The 23,987-nt window shown below is 33.9% G+C and overlaps 2 protein-coding genes across 6 annotated transcripts in view; both read right to left on the minus strand.

Moving 5' to 3' along the window:
* Nucleotides 1-246: 246 nt before the first annotated feature.
* The window catches only part of LOC143231717 (protein O-glucosyltransferase 2-like), a 37,083-nt gene continuing 13,342 nt past the window's right edge, over nt 247-23,987 (minus strand). For 3 of the 4 annotated variants that reach the window (XM_076466326.1, XM_076466323.1, XM_076466325.1), the window contains 3 exons: nt 17,162-17,461; nt 8,244-8,348; nt 247-2,331 (listed from right to left, as the gene is read on the minus strand). In XM_076466326.1, coding sequence (XP_076322441.1) covers nt 2,308-2,331; nt 8,244-8,348; nt 17,162-17,461 — 429 coding nt within the window. In that variant the 3' untranslated portion in view covers nt 247-2,307. The remainder of the gene's footprint in view (nt 2,332-8,243; nt 8,349-17,161; nt 17,462-23,987) is intronic. The other variant, XM_076466324.1, reaches the window with a different exon arrangement.
* On the minus strand, nt 20,865-23,640 carry LOC143231716 (zinc finger BED domain-containing protein 5-like). Of its 2 annotated transcripts, none has more exons than XM_076466321.1 (2): nt 23,374-23,640; nt 20,865-23,103 (listed from the first exon to the last, which is right to left on the minus strand). In XM_076466321.1, the coding sequence occupies exon 2, from the start codon at nt 22,868-22,870 to the stop codon at nt 22,571-22,573; it is 300 nt and encodes a 99-aa protein (XP_076322436.1). In that variant the 5' UTR covers nt 22,871-23,103; nt 23,374-23,640; the 3' UTR covers nt 20,865-22,570. Both variants share the same exon structure in this region, with proteins under 2 accessions (XP_076322436.1, XP_076322437.1).

Here is a 23,987-nt window from a genome sequence, read left to right on the forward strand (position 1 = left end):
AATCCCAAGAGGTCACCAGTTTCTGAGGTGCTGGAACCACCACCTGGCACCAACAATCAACAATTTCTTTCTGTGAGTTACATAATATCAACCGAGACTTCCTAGTCCTAACAAAGACCTTCTAAACTACCTAATATTAAATACTAAACATGGATGAATAGTTCATGTTTTATTTTAGGTTTGATGAAAGAGTTTTGTCATTCAGAAATTTTAGTACAAACTTCTGCATTAAATATGAAACTGTAATTTTTATAAAATGTTTATTATCAAAAAATTAAATATTACTGTGTTGCTTTACAAAAATAGGCTTAACATCACTCTTTATATATATGACAACCATGTAAACATATTTAAAAAACCTTAATACAGAAATAACAGATCCTTGAATCACTATTAATTTAGATAAAATACACAAATCAATGTATACTGATTACATGAGATTACACACAAACATTGCACCAAGCAATATTTTTCCTTACATAAAATGCACATTGCATATTACAGTTCCAACTTTCAATACTACATCAAATAAAAAATATATGAAGCAAATTTCACACACAAAAAATAAAAGTAATCTTCGACCTAATGCAACTGCCACACACAAAAAGTTTTTGTTTCTTTGAAAGCTGGAGTTTGGTTTTGATGACAACAATTACACATGTGGTTTTCCCTTAAACCATGAGTCAAACAATGTTGATATATCATTTAAAATAGTAGTCACATAACAATAGTTCAAATTAATGTGGTTTGTAAGCCCTTTTAAATAACCAGTAAAGTAACAGAAATAACTTAGGTGTTTTAATAATGTTTAACCTAAATAATTATTCCACACTATATATCAAACATACTGTTTAATGATCACGTATACATGTTACAGTATTTCTGTAATTTTTCAGCTTAAGTTGTGCTAATGAACCTTCAATTACCAAACTGCAGTACACACCACACCAGAGAGTATGGTCAACCAAAGAAACATTAAGCCTGTAAGTCATCGATTCTCCCCTTCAATTTTCCCTTTAGTGAAACCAGAATCTTTAACATTTACATATGTAATGGTCAAATTACTTTCAATTTACAGCAGTCACACTGTTATAAAACAGTGTCATTGAATATGGCACCAAATACTGATCTTTATCTGACAACAATAATCAAATTGTTTCATTAAAGCAATAATTAAATAAACAATGTTCAACTTAAAATAAATTTGCAGCATTAATACAGCTTAAAAATTCTATGTCACAAACATGTTAAGTAACATTAAAATTATTTCATGAGAGCAGAAGCCTCATAAATAATATTTCAATAAAGCAAGTCACAAGTGCTGCCTAGACCTTACACGATTCATGTTGAAATTATTCCCTGCAACAGTCACATGAGAAATGCTAAAGTTAAGTAACAAATGACATTCAAAAACAATACTGATACCTGTGGCACAAAGCTACAGACACACAAAGGTAAAATTATTTTGAATTCTTTGAAATTCTTAGTAGCCACAATCAATGTTGAAATTGTTTTATTAGCTAACAAAGTTAAAACTGAGACAGATCAGAATAAAACATAAAAAATCAGTTGAACATATAACAAGAAATTTTTAAAATAATAACCAGTTGATCAGAGTACTAACCTATCTCTTCAAATCATTAATGTTTGAAAAGTCGTATGGATCAAAACCTGAATAATTAATAAAGTATTAATAATTTACAGTTATTCTGTTAAAATTAGTAACAAATCCCAGAATAGAGTTTATGCTTGTAAATAATATCTCAATAAAAACAGTTTTAATTTTTATTAACCATTCACTGCTTTATAAACAAAACTTGAAAGGTAATTACATTTCTTTCTGCCCTTATAATTAAACAAGAAATCATAATTCACCTAAACTATTAACATGTTACAATACATCACTGACCAACAACAAATAATTGATTTTTAGTGGTTAATTTTATACATTTACTTCAAATGCTATGTTAAAGTTCATCAAAATTCCAAAACTGTTAAATCTTTAAAATAAACAAAGATTGGCTCACATCAAGAATGAACTCAAAGGATGTATCTCAGGGCAGTAATGCTGTGTCTTGAAAAATATGTTTGGCTTAAGAGTGAAAATGATTTAGGTCATTATTACATGCTACTTGATTATTGCATTCCTCTGGAGATTTATATTATAATAAAAAATTATTTATGATGCACACACAGTCTTATGTAAAAAGACATTCTGTTCGTTTCTGTCACAAGACTGTAAAAGAATCAAGCGAACATCTTAGCTTTCCCTCTTCATCTTCTTTTGGATTTACTTACAACATTTCATTAAAGTTCATCTCTTTCAGCCTTCTAAAACAAAAAAAAAATTTAATCACTTCGGTTTTTCACATCTGCAAAACTACTTGAATCACTTTCATTTTGTTATCATTATTAAATTTATCACTACAATTTTAAATTTCTTGTAGAGAAACAAACCAGTCTATTAAACAACTATATTTTACACTAGTATCTACCTGTTTTATGAGCAAGTTAATTATTTTCATTTATACAAGGTGCTTATAAAAATGTTTTCCAATTCAGAACATCACCTCAAATCAGTACATCAGAAGAAGGTGAAATTTCACAAGTTTGTTAACCCTAAGTATCAGTCTGTACGACCAACCCCACTTCAGTAAAAGCTATACATAATAGTGCTTACCATAATTTTAAATTTATTAGATGAAATATGTTAAGCTTTTAGATGTCTGTTACACACATAAAATTTAGATGTGGTTGTGAATTTACAAAAACTTTACTGAGTCAATCTGAGTGAAAGGTGATTTTCCCAGTAAGATATGGTTTGGTTTTGGAATTTCACACAAAGCTACACGAGGGCTATCTGCACTAGTCATTCCTAATTTAGCAGTGTAAGACTACATGGAAGGCAGCTAGTCATCACCACCCACTGTCAAATCTTGGTCTGCTATTTTACCAAGGAATAGTGGGATTGATCGAACATTATAATGCCCCCTCAGCTGAAAGGGTGAGCACATTTGGTGTGACGGGGATTCAAACTTGCAACCCTCAGATCACAAGTTGATCACCTTAATCACCTGGCCATGGTGAGCCTCTTTTTACATTAAGAACAACAATGCCTCTTTTTCATCTTGCATCTTACATCTTTACATTTTTTACAACTTTGCATTTTGTCTGTTCGTTTTACAATTTTGCATTTTGTCTGTTCGTTTTACAACTTTGCATTTTGTCTGTTCGTTTTACAACTTTACATTTTGTCTGTTCGTTTTACAACTTTGCATTTTGTCTGTTCGTTTTACAACTTTGCATTTTGTCTGTTCGTTTTACAACTTTACATTTTGTTTGTTTGTTTTACAACTTTGCATTTTGTCTGTTCGTTTTACAACTTTGCATTTTGTCTGTTCGTTTTACAACTTTGCATTTTGTCTGTTCGTTTTACAACTTTGCATTTTGTCTGTTCGTTTTACAACTTTACATTTTGTCTGTTCGTTTTACAACTTTGCATTTTGTCTGTTCGTTTTACAACTTTGCATTGTTTGTTCGTTTTACAACTTTGCATTTTGTCTGTTCGTTTTACAACTTTGCATTTTGTCTGTTCGTTTTACAACTTTGCATTTTGTCTGTTCGTTTTACAACTTTGCATTTTGTCTGTTCGTTTTACAACTTTGCATTTTGTCTGTTCGTTTTACAACTTTGCATTTTGTCTGTTCGTTTTACAATTTTGCATTTTGTCTGTTCGTTTTACAACTTTGCATTTTGTCTGTTCGTTTTACAACTTTGCATTTTGTCTGTTCGTTTTACAATTTTGCATTTTGTCTGTTCATTTTACAACTTTGCATTTTGTTTGTTTGTTTTACAACTTTGCATTTTGTTTGTTTGTTTTACAACTTTACATTTTGTTTGTTTGTTTTTTGAATTTCGTGCAAAACTACACAAGGGCTATCTACTTTAGCACTTTAAGACTAGAGGAAAGGCAGCTAGTTTTCACGATCCACCGTCAACTCTCGGGCTACCCTTTTGTTAATGAATAGTGGGACTGACCATCACATTATAATGCCCCCATGGTTGAAAGGGCAAGCGTGTTTGGTGCGAAGGGGATTCAAACCCCCAACCCTTGCATTACGTGTCGAGTGCCTCAACCACCTGGCCATGCTGGGACATTTAATATTTTACTTGCTATTTTCTTCACCTTAGCACAAATTGTAGGGTAATGTTAAAATTAAAGATAAAGTTGTTTTTCTATAATCACTGTTGATTGGAACACTCCTAATAAAATCAAGAAAAGAATTGTGTCACCTAATTTAAAATTCACACTCACTCCTTATAAAATCAAAATCTGTCAAATGATTTAAAATTCACTATCACTCCTAATAAAATTGAGAAAAGATTTGTGACACATGATTTAAAATTCACTATCACTCCTAATAAAATTGAGAAAAAATTTGTGTCACCTAATTTAAAATTCACTATCACTGCTACTTAAATCAAAATATTTGTGTCACACAATTTAAAATTCACTATCACTCCTTATAAAATCAAAATCTGTCAAATGATTTAAAATTCACTATCACTCCTGATAAAATTGAGAAAAGATTTGTGACACATGATTTAAAATTCACTATCACTCCTAATAAAATTGAGAAAATATTTGTGACACATGATTTAAAATTCACTATCACTCCTAATAAAATTGAGAAAAGATTTGTGACACATGATTTAAAATTCACTATCACTCCTAATAAAATTGAGAAAATATTTGTGACACATAATTTAAAATTCACTATCACTCCTAATAAAATTGAGAAAATATTTGTGACACATGATTTATAATTCACTATCACTCCGAATAAAATCAAAATTTGTGTCATTCAATCACACCTTATAAAATGAAGAAATGATTTGTCACATGATTTAAAATTCATCATCACTCCTAATAAAATCAAAATGTGTCATACAATCACACCTAAGAAAATCAAGAATATATTTGTCACATGATTAAGTTCACTATCACTCCCAATAAAATCAAAATGTGTCATACGATCACACCTAATAAAATGAAGAAACGATTTGTGTCACGATTTAAAATTCACTATCACTCCTAATAAAATCAAAATGTGTCATACGATCACACCTAATAAAAGAAGAAAAGATTTGTGACACATGATTTAAAATTCACTATCACTCCTAATAAAATCAAAATTTGTGTCATACAATCACACCTTATAAAATAAAGAAATGATTTGTGTCACATGATTTAAAATTCATCATCACTCCTAATAAAATCAAAATGTGTCATACGATCACACCTAAGAAAATCAAGAATATATTTGTCACATGATTAAATTCACTATCACTCCTAATAAAATCGAGAAAAGATTTGTGTCACAACTTAAAATTCACTATCACTCCAAATAAAATAAATTATACTGACTTTGTAAATTTTAAAATATGACTGACTAATGTAAAACCTTTAGCTATTTGGACTGAAACTGAATACACTTTTGACAACTTTGTTGAAGAAATAACAAGAATAGCTTGAACTGGTTTCAGTGCTTATCAGTTAAATAAATATAATAGTAACCTGTCAAATGAGGGTTTCACACTCATAGGCATCATGGTCATTGTCACCACAATGAGCACACGTCAAGGAACCAGGATATGATGTCTCTGGGTGACCCAACCACTGACACTGGAAACATCGAAGAGGGTTTGGAATGTATGGCCGTACTCTCCAATTAAAATAACCTGCCTTAATGGTGGCAGGTGGACGTGGTGATGTAAATGTCAGAATGAGGACACTGGTCAGCATCATAATTCCATCTTTATGAGCGGAGATATGCCTCACTGCAGAAATTCCTTGGGTGGAAAAACCAACGGGAATCTCAGACTCTGGGATATTCTTCAAATCCCTCTCAACAATAACTCCTCATGATGAATTCAAAGTAGCATGAGGCATAACCTCAATAGATATATAAAGAGGAGTTCACTGTGTTGAGATGTGGATGTTTCCACCAATATGTCACCAGATTGAAACTTCTTTACTGACCTCGGAGAGCCAGCAAGTCCCTCTAGTCCCTTCTGAATGAAAAAAGGAGACATTTGCCCTAAAGGTTTGTCTGAAAGTGAGTGCAATATAAGAAAATGAGGTACAACAGGTGGTACAGATGATGAGGATTACTGCTCAGAATCTTCAAGATGTGGTCATTTACCTATAGACTGTTTTTTTAACTATTTTATTAAGATTTTTAATAGCAGTAGCCACAATAAAGAAAGGGAAATTTTGGTGCCCACTGACCCCATCCACCATGGAGCCCTACAAGGGGATGCACTACAATGTGAAACAAGGACACTGCAGCAATGCCAGGGTTTCGTGAGCACTATACCCAAACATCAGCTTCAGGTATAATGTCCACAACACCTGTTAAGAACATCCAACACTGCTACTTGGTTGACCCTAGCCCGAGTGGACCAGCCAATTGACCCAAGAGGAGCCACCCCAAGGCTGCCCGTCTATAGAAATTCAAGACCAAAGTGGTGTGTTAGGGTTAGGCCCCTCAACCACAAGGATCCTCTCCTCTCCTTCACGGGTTGCCACACACGGCCAACACATGGGTGGATGTTTAGATCCCAGAGGAAGTAAACTGAAAGAACAGAACCTTACCTGGGAGGTCCACTCACCACGTACAGGAATCAACACCGAAGGACATTCTTTTGAACCAAGAATTCAAGAATTGTGTGTTTAATCTGCTCAAAGTTTCATATTTGTTTTCAAATCTAAATACAATTTAGTTATTAAGCTTGATAGATTTATAGTAGAATTCTACGGTATTAGTATAGTAATTTATGATGGTTTTGGTTATTTCAAACATACACATAAAACTTAAAAAAATATTTTGTTTCATATCCCAAACATGTAAAAGTTTAAAAGGCTTAGCTACCTATGTCCAGTAACAACCAAGTACAAAGGTCAAGGCAAGAAGAGATATTTGTTTGCTTTATTTCTTAATTTATTGCTCTATTTTAAGAAAAATAAGTTTAATAATTTATTTCTAAATAATAATAACTTAGATGCATATATATATAATGTACAATAAGTGGAATGTGACTGTTTATTAGTAAATATCAGTCCACTAGAACACAGCCAAGACACGGAAGGCTAAAGGTCAGTCTTTATATTATCTGATATATTACACGAGTGCATGTACACTGCATCAATTCAAGTTATGTAATGTTAAGTAGACATGACTGGAAGGTTAATATAATAAAAAATAAATAAATATATATGTTCACAGTGCATCATGAGATTAAGCTACTTAGACTAAACGTTCGTATTTTTGTGTTGTAATATGTAGTTATTCTAGCATGAGAAAAGCATAATTTATATTTATTTCCTAATTTTGTTATGATGGTGACAAGGTCAGATAAGTAATAGAACTCACACAGAGCATATAAAATAAAATATAATGTTTTTCTGAAAACAAATGTTTGAAATGCACTTAGGAGGTTTTATAAATTATACAAATTACACTTGAGATTTGTGGGATGAAGAATAGCTTTGTTAATCATGACATTAAATCACTTTGACTCAGACTAGTAATGAAACAAACTCTGCTTTCACAAACAAATCTTTAGTAAAAAATATTTCATTAAAAAATGTGATTTTTGTATACAAAATACTTGTAATCTTTACTAAAAGAATATTGTGAAGATACACATACTGTATCAAAAGTTATAATGCTTAATGTGTGCAAGTGTGTAGAAAAATGTGTGTACATCCTACAGAGCCTATTGTGAAAGGGTTAACAGAATAACATTTTCTATAGTAACAGGAACACTGCTTAGTGAAGTTCTTCAATCTTTCAGTAACAAGGTTGTTACATGGACAGTTATTTTAATTTTCATAGACGATAAATTTAACCTACTTTAACTATATTCTATTCTAGAATTCATCCTCTCTACATCTCTGACACTTTTTTCTTCTAGATCCTTACACATTCCACAACCAATCATCATATCCTTCCCTAATATTCACCTCTTCTTCTTGATTACAATAAAATCATTCGAGCCAAAAGACTGATAAAGATTTCTCACTTTCAAATAACTTAACTTTTATTTTTTGCACCCCAGTTTTTCAAATATATTGGTTTATCCATGATTATTACAAGTGACTGTTATGACAAGACATTCTACAGTGACTCTGAAGGTCAGTACAATCCACACATGTACTTTTACACTTCAACACTTACCTCAGTAACAGATGGACAGGAACACAAAGGTTTATTTTTTGGCTGTGGAACATGTTCCATTCCTTGCACTATTCTAGGAGGTTTAATAAGACGTTTGGCATATTCCTAGAAGAAATATATCTTTAAGTACTTTGTTTATTATCCAAAATGTGAAAATAATGATGTTCACCATAAATGGCATACAACTGGAACAACTACAAGAAAGAAAACGCATGTAAAAAATAACAGTTAACATTACGAAATACTCAGCATTGAAAATTGAAACAAATGACACAGCTTGTTATATCACAAAGTGCATTGAAGTCAGTAATAAGATTATCTTAACATAATTTTATATATTATGACAATTATGACAGAATCAAAGATACCAAACATTTTAACCCTAAAGATCTTTTAGAGCAAAATATTACAGTCAAACAACTTAGTTTTTGTGTACCTGAGTTTGTTGATTATAGAACACTAGAATAAACACCATCTTAAGACCAGCTATTTAATAGTTAATAATAGTAGAATTTTTTGTAAAAAAAAAAAATTCCAAAAGTGTTTTAGGAAAGTGTTTTTTAATTAAAAATGATCAAATGTGCAGAGCTCAAAATTTTCATGACATAAAAAAATATTTTTCTTAAGAATTTCAGTTTTTCATACAACATTTCAAAATTACATCACTAAAGATATAATCAAACTCTTATACATAATCACAGTGAAAGTTGTGTTCTTATTGTAACAAGGGCACTTTTATTTCAAATTGTGTTCTGTTATCAGGAAATGGTTATTGCACATACCAAAGATATTTTTCTAATTGTCTTAATTTTGAAAACCTAAACTGTGCAATACTTTTATGGATTTGTCTTTGTGGAGCCATTCAATAGATGGCATTACATTTCATAAACCTCAATCACCATTTCCATCATTAAGATCTTGTTGTATTTCAGCACAACAGATGGCACCATTGTATTTATTATTTTGGTCACATACATAGGTAGATTCATAGACAGCCACACAATTGCTCTATTATAGTAGATTATGAACAATTTAGTTATTAGTATTATCTTTTTTCTTCATCTTTTTTCAAGTCCATAAAGTAATCTACCACAACTGGATTCTATAGGAACATTTACAACAAGCATAAATGTGCAGACCAGTACAAATTAACCTTATTAGGACTTTTGTTCGTTTGTTTTTTAAATTTCGCACAAACCTACACGAGGGCTATCTGCGCTAGCCGTCCCTAATTTAGTAGCGTAAGACTAGAGGGAAGACATCTAGTCATCACAGCAAACACATGGGCTACTCTTTTACCGATGAATAGTGGGATTGATCATAATATTATAATGCCCCCATGGCTGAAAGTGCAAGCATGTTTAGCACAAATGGGATCCAAGCCCACAACTCTTGGATCACGAGCCCAGTGCCTTATCCACCTGGCCATGCCAGGCTCTATTAAGATCTAGCCTGTAGATAAATGTCAAATTAGTATACCACCTCATGTGACAGTATTTTCTAATATTAGTTGTTCTCCAGACATTTAACTGTTACATATTGAACCAGTATCAGTTACAGAGCTTCACAACAGCCACATGAACTCTTTTTTACTCGTCTGTCAGCAGACTTAATTTAAAAAGCTGATGTGTTCAAACATTTATTAAAATTTTTCAAAATCAGTTGCCTAATAATATGAAAAACAAATATGTTTTAATCATGGTCAATTCTGATAGATAGAATTCTCTTCTGCTCCATGGGTACTATTTCTAAGTACCACACAGGGTTTTAGTCATGGTCAATTCTGATAGATAGTATTCTCTTCTGCTCCATGGGTACTATTTCTAAGTACCACACAGGGTTTTAATCATGGTCATTTCTGATAGATAGTATTCTCTTCTGCTCCATGGGTACTATTTCTAAGTACCACACAGGGTTTTAGTCATGGTCAATTCTGACAGATAGAATTCTCTTCTGCTCCATGGGTACTATTTCTAAGTACTTTAGTTTTATTTGTATGTATTTGATTTGCCATGTTTTTGGTGTTTCATCTTGTTGTTTGATATTTGTAATAAAATGTCTTAAAGAGAAATGAAGGTTATTATTTTCCAACACTAAAAATATATTTTTAATATGTACTTACCTCTTCTTACATGTATAGCTATTCTCATTCAGTGTTGTCTCTCATATGCAAAGATTTCTTTTACATGCCACAAGCCTTGAACTCCCACTTACCCTATGATCAACATGGTTCAACTATTAAATCCTCATGTAGCAATTCTCTTCCAACAGGAATGTGACACACCCTCCTGATGTAGGCAGAAAATAAAATCATTGGTTTTCACTGGGGAGGAAAGGTGGAAAGTGTGATGGTGGTAAGTATGTATCATATATACATTTTAAATAAGAAAATAATAATTTCTAATATGGTACATTACCTCCACTCGCATGTACAGCTGGAACTCCACATTGAAGAGGTGAAAGAACCAAAGGATAGAAAATAGGTATCCCTTGCAATTGTCCAATGAAGATCCACAAAGCATGATCCCCATTAAGAGAGGAACACATGGCAAACTGCATAACTTTTGTAGCAGATATACTCTGTGTCCAGTGTGTAAATTGGTGTTCCATATACGGGAAGAAATTGGAACAGCTCAATCAAAAAAATGGAAACAACTGGTTGGGTTGGAATCCAAATCATAGTGTAGAAGAAACTCGTTTCCACAGCAGAAAAGACTTTAGAAGAACAATCTACAAACAGGAATGTGGAGAAAGCTAAAATAGAATTTCTCCACAGTGTACAATAACTAGGGCAAGATACTCTATACTTGGCCAGTCAACAACAGTTCATAACCAAGTGGTATCAGGAATAGAACCTCTGACTCATTGTAGGAAGAGAGTCCACACCGTCTTCACCTCAAGCTAAATAGAATGGAAGGATATACTGTGCAAATTGATCTACAAAACAGGCATGTGTATAAATCCACAATCAATCCAATATCCAAATGTCACATCAAACTCAATCAGACTGGCAACCCACTGCATAACATCAACTTCAGGCAGTGAAAATACCTTGAGGTTGAGAGCAAGATGAAAAGCCATCACCCTGATTAGCATCATCCTCCAAACAGGACTGCACAGAAGCTAAAATGCAACATCATCCTTCAGATTACTATATATTTTTGAAAGTGATCCAATTCTGTGGTGAGTATCGGAGATTGATATCTTAAGGGAAATTGAGTAACAAAGAAGAAACACAACCAACATGTGTAAGGAGTTACATGTTGATTGGTGCAGCTCTAATCTAAAACCACTAACTGGGAACCAACATCTAAATTATAGTAGGATGAGAGATCCCAACCACTGAAGAGAACTATAATGTGATGGACTTCATAAATGCTGGAGTGCAGTTGCACCCAGAGGTTGTAGTGGTTTGCTATATTTATTTGTAGACACATGCAATATCACACTCCATATAAGATTGCACAAAAGGTGGATCACATCTGGAAAATATAAGCACCTCATTGTTCAAACAGAACTACACAGAAGCTGAGCAAAACATCAACTTCTTTGATCCACTACATAAAGATGAAATTCATAATTGGAAAATCACATGCCATCAATGCCAGAAAACCACCACCACCCTACTCTCAACTCAGTGGAAGCAAATACATTCAGGATGACTCATCCAAGGTCCACCACCCCAATGGTTCATACCTAAAAAAAATGGCAATGACTCCCATACTCCACTAGAGAAACAAAGGTGGGATAGAATGTGGTGGAGAGACCAAAAGGAATACCAACCAATGACAGTGAAACAGGTGACCACAAAACCATATATTTAAAAGCAGAGAATCCCATGATTTATTAAACACTAAATATTCATTTTCATGACTTTTCCACATTAGCTCCTTTCAGACACTTACTGCTTTTGCCACAGCCTTGGTCCTCCAAGCTGATCATTTATCCTGTCTTTATCATGCTTATTACTTATTCATTTACCTTTTAGCTTTCACACCTTTCCCTCATGTTTCCAATCCTTTACTTCCTGCTTTCAGTTTTCACAGCTTTGTTTAATGTTCACACCCCATTGTTCAAACTTACTATGACACTTAAAATTTTATTATTTCTAGTAGATCTTACTTCTTTTTATATGCAAAAACGGCTCGTTTGGGTTGAGAAAATATTTTACATAGAAGAGCGAACAACGTTTCGACCTTCTTCGGTCATCGTCAGGTTCACAAAGAAAGAGGTAACTGACCGGAAGCTGACCACATGTTTGAAAGGGGTTGTGTAACTGTGTGTCGAAATGTAGAGGGCGGTATTAGATGTTTGAATATATAATTTTATTTATTTTATTATATTAATATAGGTATAAAGGCGTTCCTTTATATTGGTTTATTTTGGGTTTACGTTGTTGTGTAAGTAAGGCTTCTTTAATTTTGCGTTTGTTTATGTTTGTTTCTTTATTTAGTATTTGAGTGTTTTCTATGGTTATGTTGTGTTTATTTGACTTGCAGTGTTAGCGTGTGAAGGTGACTTTTATGTTCTTTGAATCTGGTTTCCATTTCTCTACTTGTTTCTCCAATATAGAAGTCGTGGCAGTTATCACATTGTATTTTATAAATAATGTTGGTGTGGTGTTTGTCAGTGTAGTTTTTACATAGTATAGACCTCAGTTTTGTGCCGGGTTTTTGAATAAATTTGGTATTAACTGGAACGTCATATTTTATTACTAGTTTTTGCCAAATGTTGGTTATTTGTTTGCTGATGTCAGGAATATATGGTATACAGCAGTATATGGTTTCGTGGTTTTTTGATTCGTGAGCTGTATTTACTTTAGTTGGTTGATTTTGCTTTCTGTGTAGGTGTGTGCTTATAATGTTTTCTACGGTTTGTGGAGGAAACTTATTGATGTTGATGAAGTATTGTTTTATTTTGTCTAATTCATCGTTAATTTTAGAATGGAGAAACAAGTAGAAAAATGAAAACCAGATTCAAAGAACATAAAAAGTCACCTTCACACGTTTTCGAACACTGCAAGTCAAATAAACACAACATAACCATAGAAAACACTCAAATACTAAATAAAGAAACAAACATAAACAAACGCAAAATTAAAGAAGCCTTACTTATACAACAACTTAAACCCAAAATAAACCAATATAAAGGAATGCCTTTATACCTATATTAATATAATAAAATAAATAAAATTATATATTCAAACATCTAATACCGCCCTCTACATTTCGACACACAGTTACACAACCCCTTTCAAACATGTGGTCAGCTTCCGGTCAGTTACCTCTTTCTTTGTGAACCTGGCGATGACCAAAGAAGGTCAACGTTGTTCGCTCTTCTATGTAAAATATTTTCTCAACCCAAACGAGCCGTTTTTGCATATAAATTTCTCAACAAGTGGGTTTCTCGACATCACTGAGATCTTACTTCTGCTAATGGAGGGAAGAGAAACAGAAGTTTTAGAGTGTCCCTGGTTGTCTAACAAGCCCTTTGACAATGAAGTCATTACAATATGATTTATTCAATCAGAAGAAAGGCAGGGATAGGCAGTTACCCCCTTCTGCTTTGTCCATGTAAGTTCATGGGCTTAGAATGGGCATATTAATGAAGCAAATATATTACAAACTGCAGAAACACAGGAAGCAGTAAGTACATGGAGAACCAAAACACTACTGAACAGAGAAGAACTGAAGAAGGATAGACCTGAATGACAGAGTGTGGAAAAATACACCTAAGTGCATAAGTTAGTGGGTAGGAAGTATCACCAACCTTAGAAGCCAACAATATAATCTGTTGGGAAGAATCCAGTTTGGAATGAGCTAACAGGAGCCAGTTGTTTATATAGTTGTGTAAACACAACTCTAGAAAATGCAGAAGTCAGGCAAAAGCTATCACCACTCAATAAATTTTATACAATGCTGATACAACTCTGAAAAACCAAGTGTAAAACTAAGGTAGCATCCAGAATGATGAAAAATATGAATATGGATATAGGCACTCAATACATCTATTATGGTCATCTATATTCCTGAAGAAAAGCTTCTTTGGGTGTGATAAAGGACTCCACTGGAAATCATATAACCACCAGAAAGTGGATGAACCAGAACAAGTGGATCAAAGGACAAAAAAGCCTGGAGCAAAATCCTCAAAAAGATTGACAAGCTTATTAGTGATAGAAGAGAAAACATACCTTTTGATTCACTGAATTAATGGGAAGAATGGGAGACAGAGATGGAGGGAAAACAAAAACATAACTTGGATCACCCAAGAATTGATAGTGAATAACCACCACAGGAAAATCAAATGAGACAACCTCGCCTCCCATCAGACCAGAAACCTTGTCAAAGTCACTGAAACTGCTGGTGACAATGAACCTGACTTCAAACCCCTAGTGGTAGGAACAGGTAAAGGATGGGAGGTTACAGAATAAGAAAAATGAGTAACCAAAGACTAAGGAATTTAATGTGGATTCACAGACTCCACACAATTTCAAAGACTCTGAAAAATCTCCAAAAACAAACATAGGGAGAAAAGGGGCCTCCCAGAAGTCACAATGATAAAGAGACAATCCTGTGAAAATACAATTATTCTTTCCAACAGCAAGAAAACTACGTGTGAAGAAATAGAGCCAAAGTGGAAAATAAAGCGGAAAAAAGAAAAATGTATCCCCCCAAAAAAAACCTTCAAGGGATCAGTGGAGCTCCTCAGAAAGGAGGGGTATGTTGGACAAGTATGTTGTGAGGGTAACACAGAGGAGGGAAAATGGATGTAGGAGAAGTGGACAGGATTAGCAGGGACATCCTCCCACATTGGCAAAAGTGACTCCAACTGCTGGAAGTCAATAAAAGGTTGACCAGCTTGCTGATAAACCAAAGCATAAAGATAAGAAATTCACAGATGTTAAAGCATGCTGTAAATTCAGTCCTTGACTGAGAAACAAAATGATCAACATTAATCCCAATGTCAAGGGAAGGAAGAAAAATGATAAATCCTAAGGAAGAGTGACCTGTAAAAGAAAGAGGGAAGAGTACCGTATGAGAAAGACAAAAACAAAAAACAGAACACATCTAAGAAAACATATCAAAATAGGCAAAGTTAGGCCTATTAGACCTTGTAGGAAGCATAAGAGAAGGCACCATGAGGAGGAAAAAAAACTGTCAAAAATCAAGAACACTTTCCAACAATGCAGGAAGCTATCACAGCTTCTCTTTCTAGTTATACAACAAGAGAGCAAATACCAAACAAAGCAGGAAACTATCACAGCTTCTCTTTCTAGTTATACGACAAGAGAGCAAATATCAAACAATGCAGGAAACTATCACAGCTTCTCTTTCTAATTATACGACAAGAGAGCAAATATCAAACAATGCAGGAAACTATCACAGCTTCTCTTTCTAGTTATACGACAAGAGAGCAAATATCAAACAATGCAGGAAACTATCACAGCTTCTCTGTCTAATTATACAACAAGAGAGCAAATATCAAACAATGCAGGAAACTATCACAGCTTCTCTTTCTAGTTATACGACAAGAGAGCAAATATCAAACAATGCAGGAAACTATCACAGCTTCTCTTTCTAGTTATACAACAAGAGAGCAAATACCAAACAAAGCAGGAACTATCACAGCTTCTCTTTCTAGTTATACGACAAGAGAGCAAATATCAAACAATGCAGGAAACTATCACAGCTTCTCTTTCTAGTTATACGACAAGAGAGCAAATATCAAACAATGCAGGAAACTATCACAGCTTCTCTTTCTAGTTATACGACAAGAGAGCAAATATCAAACAATGCAGGAAACTATCACAGCTTCTCTTTCTAGTTATACAACAAGAGAGCAAATACCAAACAAAGCAGGAAACTATCACAGCTTCTCTTTCTAGTTATACGACAAGAGAGCAAATATCAAACAATGCAGGAAACTATCACAGCTTCTCTTTCTAGTTATACGACAAGAGAGCAAATATCAAACAATGCAGGAAACTATCACAGCTTCTCTTTCTAGTTATACGACAAGAGAGCAAATATCAAACAATGCAGGAAACTATCACAGCTTCTCTTTCTAGTTATACAACAAGAGAGCAAATACCAAACAAAGCAGGAAACTATCACAGCTTCTCTTTCTAGTTATACGACAAGAGAGCAAATATCAAACAATGCAGGAAACTATCACAGCTTCTCTTTCTAATTATACGACAAGAGAGCAAATATCAAACAATGCAGGAAACTATCACAGCTTCTCTTTCTAGTTATACGACAAGAGAGCAAATATCAAACAAAGCAGGAAACTATCACAGCTTCTCTTTCTAATTATACGACAAGAGAGCAAATATCAAACAATGCAGGAAACTATCACAGCTTCTCTTTCTAGTTATATGACAAGAGAGCAAATATCAAACAATGCAGGAAACTATCACAGCTTCTCTTTCTAATTGTACGACAAGAGAGCAAATATCACAATTCTCATGCTAGGGTACATTGAGAATTTTTTTTTTAGTATTCTTTTATAAACTTATGTAAAGTTTACTATAATATCAAAATATGGATTATTAGCTACATTTTTGTGCCATATTTATTTACATGCCATGATAAAGTAGTAGTTTAATTAAATTCTGAACCTAAATCAATAAAACCTCCTGACAAGCTCACAAAATGATGCCCACTCTGAAAGAGTTAAAACAAGAACATAGCAGTATTTCCAGAATTATTGAAAGGCAATCAGAATATTATTGCAAATATTGAAAAACAAATTCCTGAAGTTCACAAAACAAACACAGTGTATAATGTCATACATTTTTTCAAACTAAAAACAAATAAAAATTAACCATCTACATAATTTTACAGTTTCCCAAACTGCTTTTCATTAACAAGACTGTTTCACTACACTCTTGTGAAAAACAATGAATAGTTAGTTACCTGAAATAATACCATATGATAGCAGAACACTTCTTTTGGTAAAAGGTGATCCAGGGCAAACTGTTGTGCATTCTTTGTTATTCTTTGGGCATCTGCATCATGGCTTTTAGCCCACTCAAGCTTCTTAATAAGGTCCGAGAGGTCTCGTTTAAATGGAATGTAGTGAACCATAGGTTCCATCTGGTGGTAGAAATGCTCATAATAATCAGATTCTTGTTTTAACACCACGCCACTTCCTGCTAACAAGTAGGGGAATCGGTAGGCTGCAACTGTGCCATCAATGTTGATCTGGTATTTATACTGTAATTGAAACAAAACCAAGTTATGAATTTTTTTTAAACCAACTTTTAATTCTTTCAACCATCCACTGTTAGAGCTCCTTTAGAGAAAAGTTTAAGTTTTTAAAATTAATTACTCTAAGATTTTGTTATTTTATCATGGGTCTGGAATAAAAACACATCAATATAATCATGCTCACAGAAGTTAAAAAGGTCACACAGTTTTTAAATTAGCCAAATATTATAACGCAAATCCTGGAAAATTAATTTCCTGAAAGAAAACAAAAACAGTAAATGAAACAAATAGTCATGAATCTTGATACCAGAGTCACTAGTTTTGACACACTGGTGTCCTCTTCAGTCTTACATTAAATTACTTATCTAAACACGTTAACAGACAAGATATATAATATGAATACTTTAAACATGTTTAATAATGAAGATGTGTAAAATTACATCTTTAACACTTTAATAACGAGACAAAAGAGGTTACACAAATGTGTCAAAAGTAGTTTATCCAACATCAAAACTTCCAATTGGTTGTTCCTTTAACAGTATTTTTCCTCTGAGTGATGCACGTGATAACAAGTCATTTTATAAAGATTAACACAATATAGTAGTTTGATGCATCGATCAACAGATCAAACTAGTTTCTTAGTTTGCTGACAGTGTCTATTGCCTTTAAATATTACATTATATTTATACAAGGTTTTTGTCATCTTATCACTACTAGATCTCCTAAAAACTTTGTTGTGTCAAATAAAACTCAGTGTAAGTAAACCTAATGTATTCAAAAGTATGTTATTTAACACATTTTGTTCTCTTTTTAATTAAACTAGGGTGGTGACAATCATGATGACCAGTTTTATTTCCAGCATAAACAAAACAATAAAGAAACACTTACTAATCCATAATATATAAATGTGTCATATAGAAAAAATTAACATTACTTTTGTTACCAGCTATTTAAACTAAATAGTTAACAAAATTAAGTTACCTTTCACACTTGGTTAGAACACCATATAATTACAATTTATATAAACTAAAATATCTCACTAAATTTATGTTTAAATCTAATAATGTAATAAAAATTATTTATGTTAGTCTGACCACATGGCATGTCCCAACATATCTCAAGCTTGTTCATAGTTTGACATATGGAACACAGTTATGGTACTCTCACCACATGACATGTTCCACCATATCTCAAGTTTGCTTATAGTCTGACATATGCAACAGCTATGTTAGTTTGACCACATGGCACATAACTCAAGCTTGTTAATAGTCCTATATATGCAACACAGTTATTGTGACATATGCAACAGCTATGTTAGTTTGACCACATTCCAACATAACTCAAGCTTGTTAATAGTCCTATATATGCAACACAGTTATTGTGACATATGCAACAGCTATGTTAGTTTGACCACATGGCACATATCTCAAGCTTGTTAATAGTCTGACATATGCAACAGCTATGTTAGTTTGACCACATTCCAACATATCTCAAGCTTGTTAATAGTCCTATATATGCAACACAGTTATTGTGACATATGCAACAGCTATGTTAGTTTGACCACATTCCAACATAACTCAAGCTTGTTAATAGTCCTATATATGCAACACAGTTATTGTGACATATGCAACAGCTATGTTAGTTTGACCACATGGCACATATCTCAAGCTTGTTAATAGTCCTATATATGCAACAGCTATGTTAGTTTGACCACATGGCACATATCTCAAGCTTGTTAATAGTCCTATATATGCAACACAGTTATTGTGACATATGCAACAGCTATGTTAGTTTGACCACATGGCACATATCTCAAGCTTGTTAATAGTCCTATATATGCAACAGCTATGTTAGTTTGACCACATGGCACATATCTCAAGCTTGTTAATAGTTTGACATATGGAACACAGTTATGGTACTCTCACCACATGACATGTTCCAACATATCCCAAGCTTGTTAATAGTCCTATATATGCAACAGCTATGTTAGTTTGACCACATGGCACATATCCCAAGCTTGTTAATAGTCCTATATATGCAACACAGTTATTGTGACATATGCAACAGCTATGTTAGTTTGACCACATTCCAACATAACTCAAGCTTGTTAATAGTCCTATATATGCAACACAGTTATTGTGACATATGCAACAGCTATGTTAGTTTGACCACATTCCAACATAACTCAAGCTTGTTAATAGTCCTATATATGCAACACAGTTATTGTGACATATGCAACAGCTATGTTAGTTTGACCACATGGCACATATCTCAAGCTTGTTAATAGTCCTATATATGCAACAGCTATGTTAGTTTGACCACATGGCACATATCTCAAGCTTGTTAATAGTCCTATATATGCAACACAGTTATTGTGACATATGCAACAGCTATGTTAGTTTGACCACATGGCACATATCTCAAGCTTGTTAATAGTCCTATATATGCAACAGCTATGTTAGTTTGACCACATGGCACATATCTCAAGCTTGTTAATAGTTTGACATATGGAACACAGTTATGGTACTCTCACCACATGACATGTTCCAACATATCCCAAGCTTGTTAATAGTCCTATATATGCAACAGCTATGTTAGTTTGACCACATGGCACATATCCCAAGCTTGTTAATAGTCCTATATATGCAACAGCTATGTTAGTTTGACCACATGGCACATATCCCAAGCTTGTTAATAGTCCTATATATGCAACAGCTATGTTAGTTTGACCACATGGCACATATCTCAAGCTTGTTAATAGTCCTATATATGCAACAGCTATGTTAGTTTGACCACATTCCAACATATCTCAAGCTTGTTAATAGTCTGACATATGCAACAGCTATGTTAGTTTGACCACATGGCACATATCTCAAGCTTGTTAATAGTCCTATATATGCAACAGCTATGTTAGTTTGACCACATGGCACATATCTCAAGCTTGTTAATAGTCCTATATATGCAACACAGTTATTGTGACATATGCAACAGCTATGTTAGTTTGACCACATGGCACATATCTCAAGCTTGTTAATAGTCCTATATATGCAACAGCTATGTTAGTTTGACCACATGGCACATATCTCAAGCTTGTTAATAGTTTGACATATGGAACACAGTTATGGTACTCTCACCACATGACATGTTCCAACATATCCCAAGCTTGTTAATAGTCCTATATATGCAACAGCTATGTTAGTTTGACCACATGGCACATATCCCAAGCTTGTTAATAGTCCTATATATGCAACAGCTATGTTAGTTTGACCACATGGCACATATCCCAAGCTTGTTAATAGTCCTATATATGCAACAGCTATGTTAGTTTGACCACATGGCACATATCTCAAGCTTGTTAATAGTCCTATATATGCAACAGCTATGTTAGTTTGACCACATTCCAACATATCTCAAGCTTGTTAATAGTCTGACATATGCAACAGCTATGTTAGTTTGACCACATGGCACATATCTCAAGCTTGTTAATAGTCCTATATATGCAACAGCTATGTTAGTTTGACCACATGGCACATATCTCAAGCTTGTTAATAGTCCTATATATGCAACACAGTTATTGCTATAAATGCATTTACCTGTTTACAATTTCTACAATAAAAATATGTGAATTGTTGACACACAACAGTATTTTAATATATCAAAACTAACTGTACAACAAATGTCTACAATTTAGAGAGAGAGAGATTCACACCTTTTGGATAAAACAATGGTTTGTATGCTGTTACTATTCATTGTAGCTTAAAACAAAAATTAATAATTACTATTGCAAAGCATAAAAAAGTGGCATCTAATTAAGCAGTTCTTTTGTAACACAAGTACAACAGTACAATAAATAATCATTTTACACTATTGTAGAATACAAAAATATTTGTTTGTAAGAAATATACCACATATATTTATAAAAAATATTAATATGATACAAGAGTTATAAAATATGCAGGCTGCAATACTAATTTCCATAAACTGAAATTGTATTTCAAACATTCCTCTGAGCAAGTTAGTTCCAATTCAGTTTAAATCAGTCAGTATCAGCTAATATAGTAAATAAACAGGACATTAAAAATAAAATTATTGTTAAATGATGTAATCAGTATTCAATTTCAAATATAAAGAAATAATAAGTGAATGAATCAGTAAACCACAATGTTTTCTGAAATTTAGAACATGTTCCCTGGGGAGTGCATACTGGTGGTTGAGAAGGAATGGCTTTTTGGAGCCCAAAAATAATGACAGAAGAGTTGGAGGTGACAATAGCCTAACAAAACTATCACTTTGGTCTCAATGTTTTTGGGTTTTTTTCTGCTCATTCCTTACAACAGTGGTTCCCAAACTTTTTCAGCTTGTTACCCAATTTAACATGCCACATTAAGCATGTTACCCCTTTCACAAAATGTTTTCAACATTGATATATATGGCTAACTAGAGATATATTGCACTTTATTTATTACACTTTATTTATTTATAATTTATTTACACTGAATTACACTTTTAATTATTGTATTTGATCATTGTGCATTTCTAATGAATATTGCCAAAGATGTCAAGAACATCAGTAGGATGGATGGAGTTGCATACTTGAAGCTAGTTTAGGAATTCTTGGTTTTGTGGTTGAAAGTGCCAGCCTGGCATTGTTTGCAACATTCAAGCGAGTCCTCTTTTTTGTTTTCATCCCCAGCACGGTTGAGAACCCCTTCTGGCACAGATACGTTGTTGAGAATGATACCAACAACTTCAAGGCTCTCTTGGACAGAGTTGGCGAGTCAGCTAGTTGTGAAATCCAAAAGGAATCTGCATTTTGGTTTTGGAATTTGACTTTCAAGGCTTCGTTTGCTCGCATTGTGATCCACTCCTCCTTTGCAGGGAAATCATCATCATGAATGGCCTCATCAGGTACAGAAAAGGGATGAATGATCCACTGAAGACTGGCTGTTTTTAGGTCACTCTCTGGAAAGTAGTGCTGCACGCTTTTTCAAGCCCCTTCAAATGGTCGCTCATCTCTTTGTTGATGGTCTGCAAAAGTGATCCAGTATCATAACTATTCTCCTCAACAAACTGGTCTAGGGTGGGAAACTGAGCAATCACTCCTTTCTCCAAGTGTCAAATCCAGAGTCTCAGTTTTCCCAGAAATGCAGTCACAGTGTGATGGGCATCAATGACAGTCGTGTTTTGGCCCTGGAGTTGCAGATTATCACTGTTCAGCTCCACAAATATGTCAGCCAAGTAACAAAGTCGAGCAAGCCACTCCTTATCAGTGAACTTGGTAGCAAAAGGAGATTCTTCTTGTTTCAGAAATTTCTGAAGAGCCGTTCGGAGCTCAATGACTCGACGTACAACCTTGCCTCGTGACAACCAGCGAACATCGGTGTGGTAGAGCAGAACTTGATACTGCTCTCCCATTTCCTTGCACAGCTCCCTGAATATGCACGAATTCACATCCCTGGACTTGATGAAATTGACGATTTTCAACACATCTTCAAACACTAATTTCAGATTACCAGGCAGGCTTTTGATCCAAGAGAGTACCAATGAATGATGCAATGATCTACAGAAATTTCTGGATTCACAGCTTGTATGAGGCCCCGTAATCCACGATTACGACCCATCATCAACGGTGCTCCATCGACGGAGATCTAGATTAAAAATGAAAAACTATTATAGATTGCATCAGTTACTCATTCTTACTTATCTTTTGCGTTATAATTATATGGTTTTAATTTAATTTAATTTATTTTGGTACTTTAGTATTTCAGTACGACAGACACGATACTTTTTTGTGAATTATGTATAAAATATTAGCTACACTACAGCTAATTGTACAATAAATAAAACTATATGACTATATGCCATGTAATTCATTGTATTTATACTAATCTAGACTTTATATAAACATCTCTCCCTACCTGTTGAATGCTGTTCCAATCCATTTGTGGTAAAGAAACTGTTGGTGATATTGAAGATATCTTCTCCCTTCGTGGTTGTCAGCAGATCTTCGCATAATAGGAACTCTTCTTTGATCTTGTCCTGGTGGACGTAACGAACGAACCCAAGGAGAACAGCACAACTGGCTAAGTCACACGATTCATCAAATTGCAAGGAGAATTTGCTATATGAGCTTTCCTTGATCTCTGTTGTAACTTGGGACAGAATATCTGATGCCATGTCATCGACTCGTCATGGATTGTGTTGTTTGATAGAGATATGACACTCAGCTTGATCCTCCCCACATACCTTGCTTACCATCTCATATGCACAAGGCATAATCAGATTCTCTACAATGGTGTGGCATTTTTGTTGTTCGGCAACTTTATATGCAACAAAGTAAGATGCTTCGACCGCAGCTTGAAGCTTTTGGGCTTGAATTCCAGATGGACCGAACTGGATATTCTTCAGTGCTACAGCCCGGTGCTGAAAATAAGCCTGATCCTCATTTTAAAGATTTGGATGGCACTTCTGGAGGTGAGCTGAGAGTTTTGATGGCTTGAGGCTTTCATTTGTCAACACTTTGTGACATACT

Source organism: Tachypleus tridentatus, chromosome 11 (genome assembly GCF_004210375.1).
Source record: "Tachypleus tridentatus isolate NWPU-2018 chromosome 11, ASM421037v1, whole genome shotgun sequence".
Taxonomy (NCBI): Eukaryota; Metazoa; Arthropoda; class Merostomata; order Xiphosura; family Limulidae; genus Tachypleus; species Tachypleus tridentatus.

What these genes read in the sequence shown, in the direction of transcription:
- LOC143231716 (XM_076466321.1), bottom strand. Translation starts at nt 22,870, where the DNA reads ATGGGAGAGCAGTATCAAGTTCTGCTCTACCACACCGATGTTCGCTGG.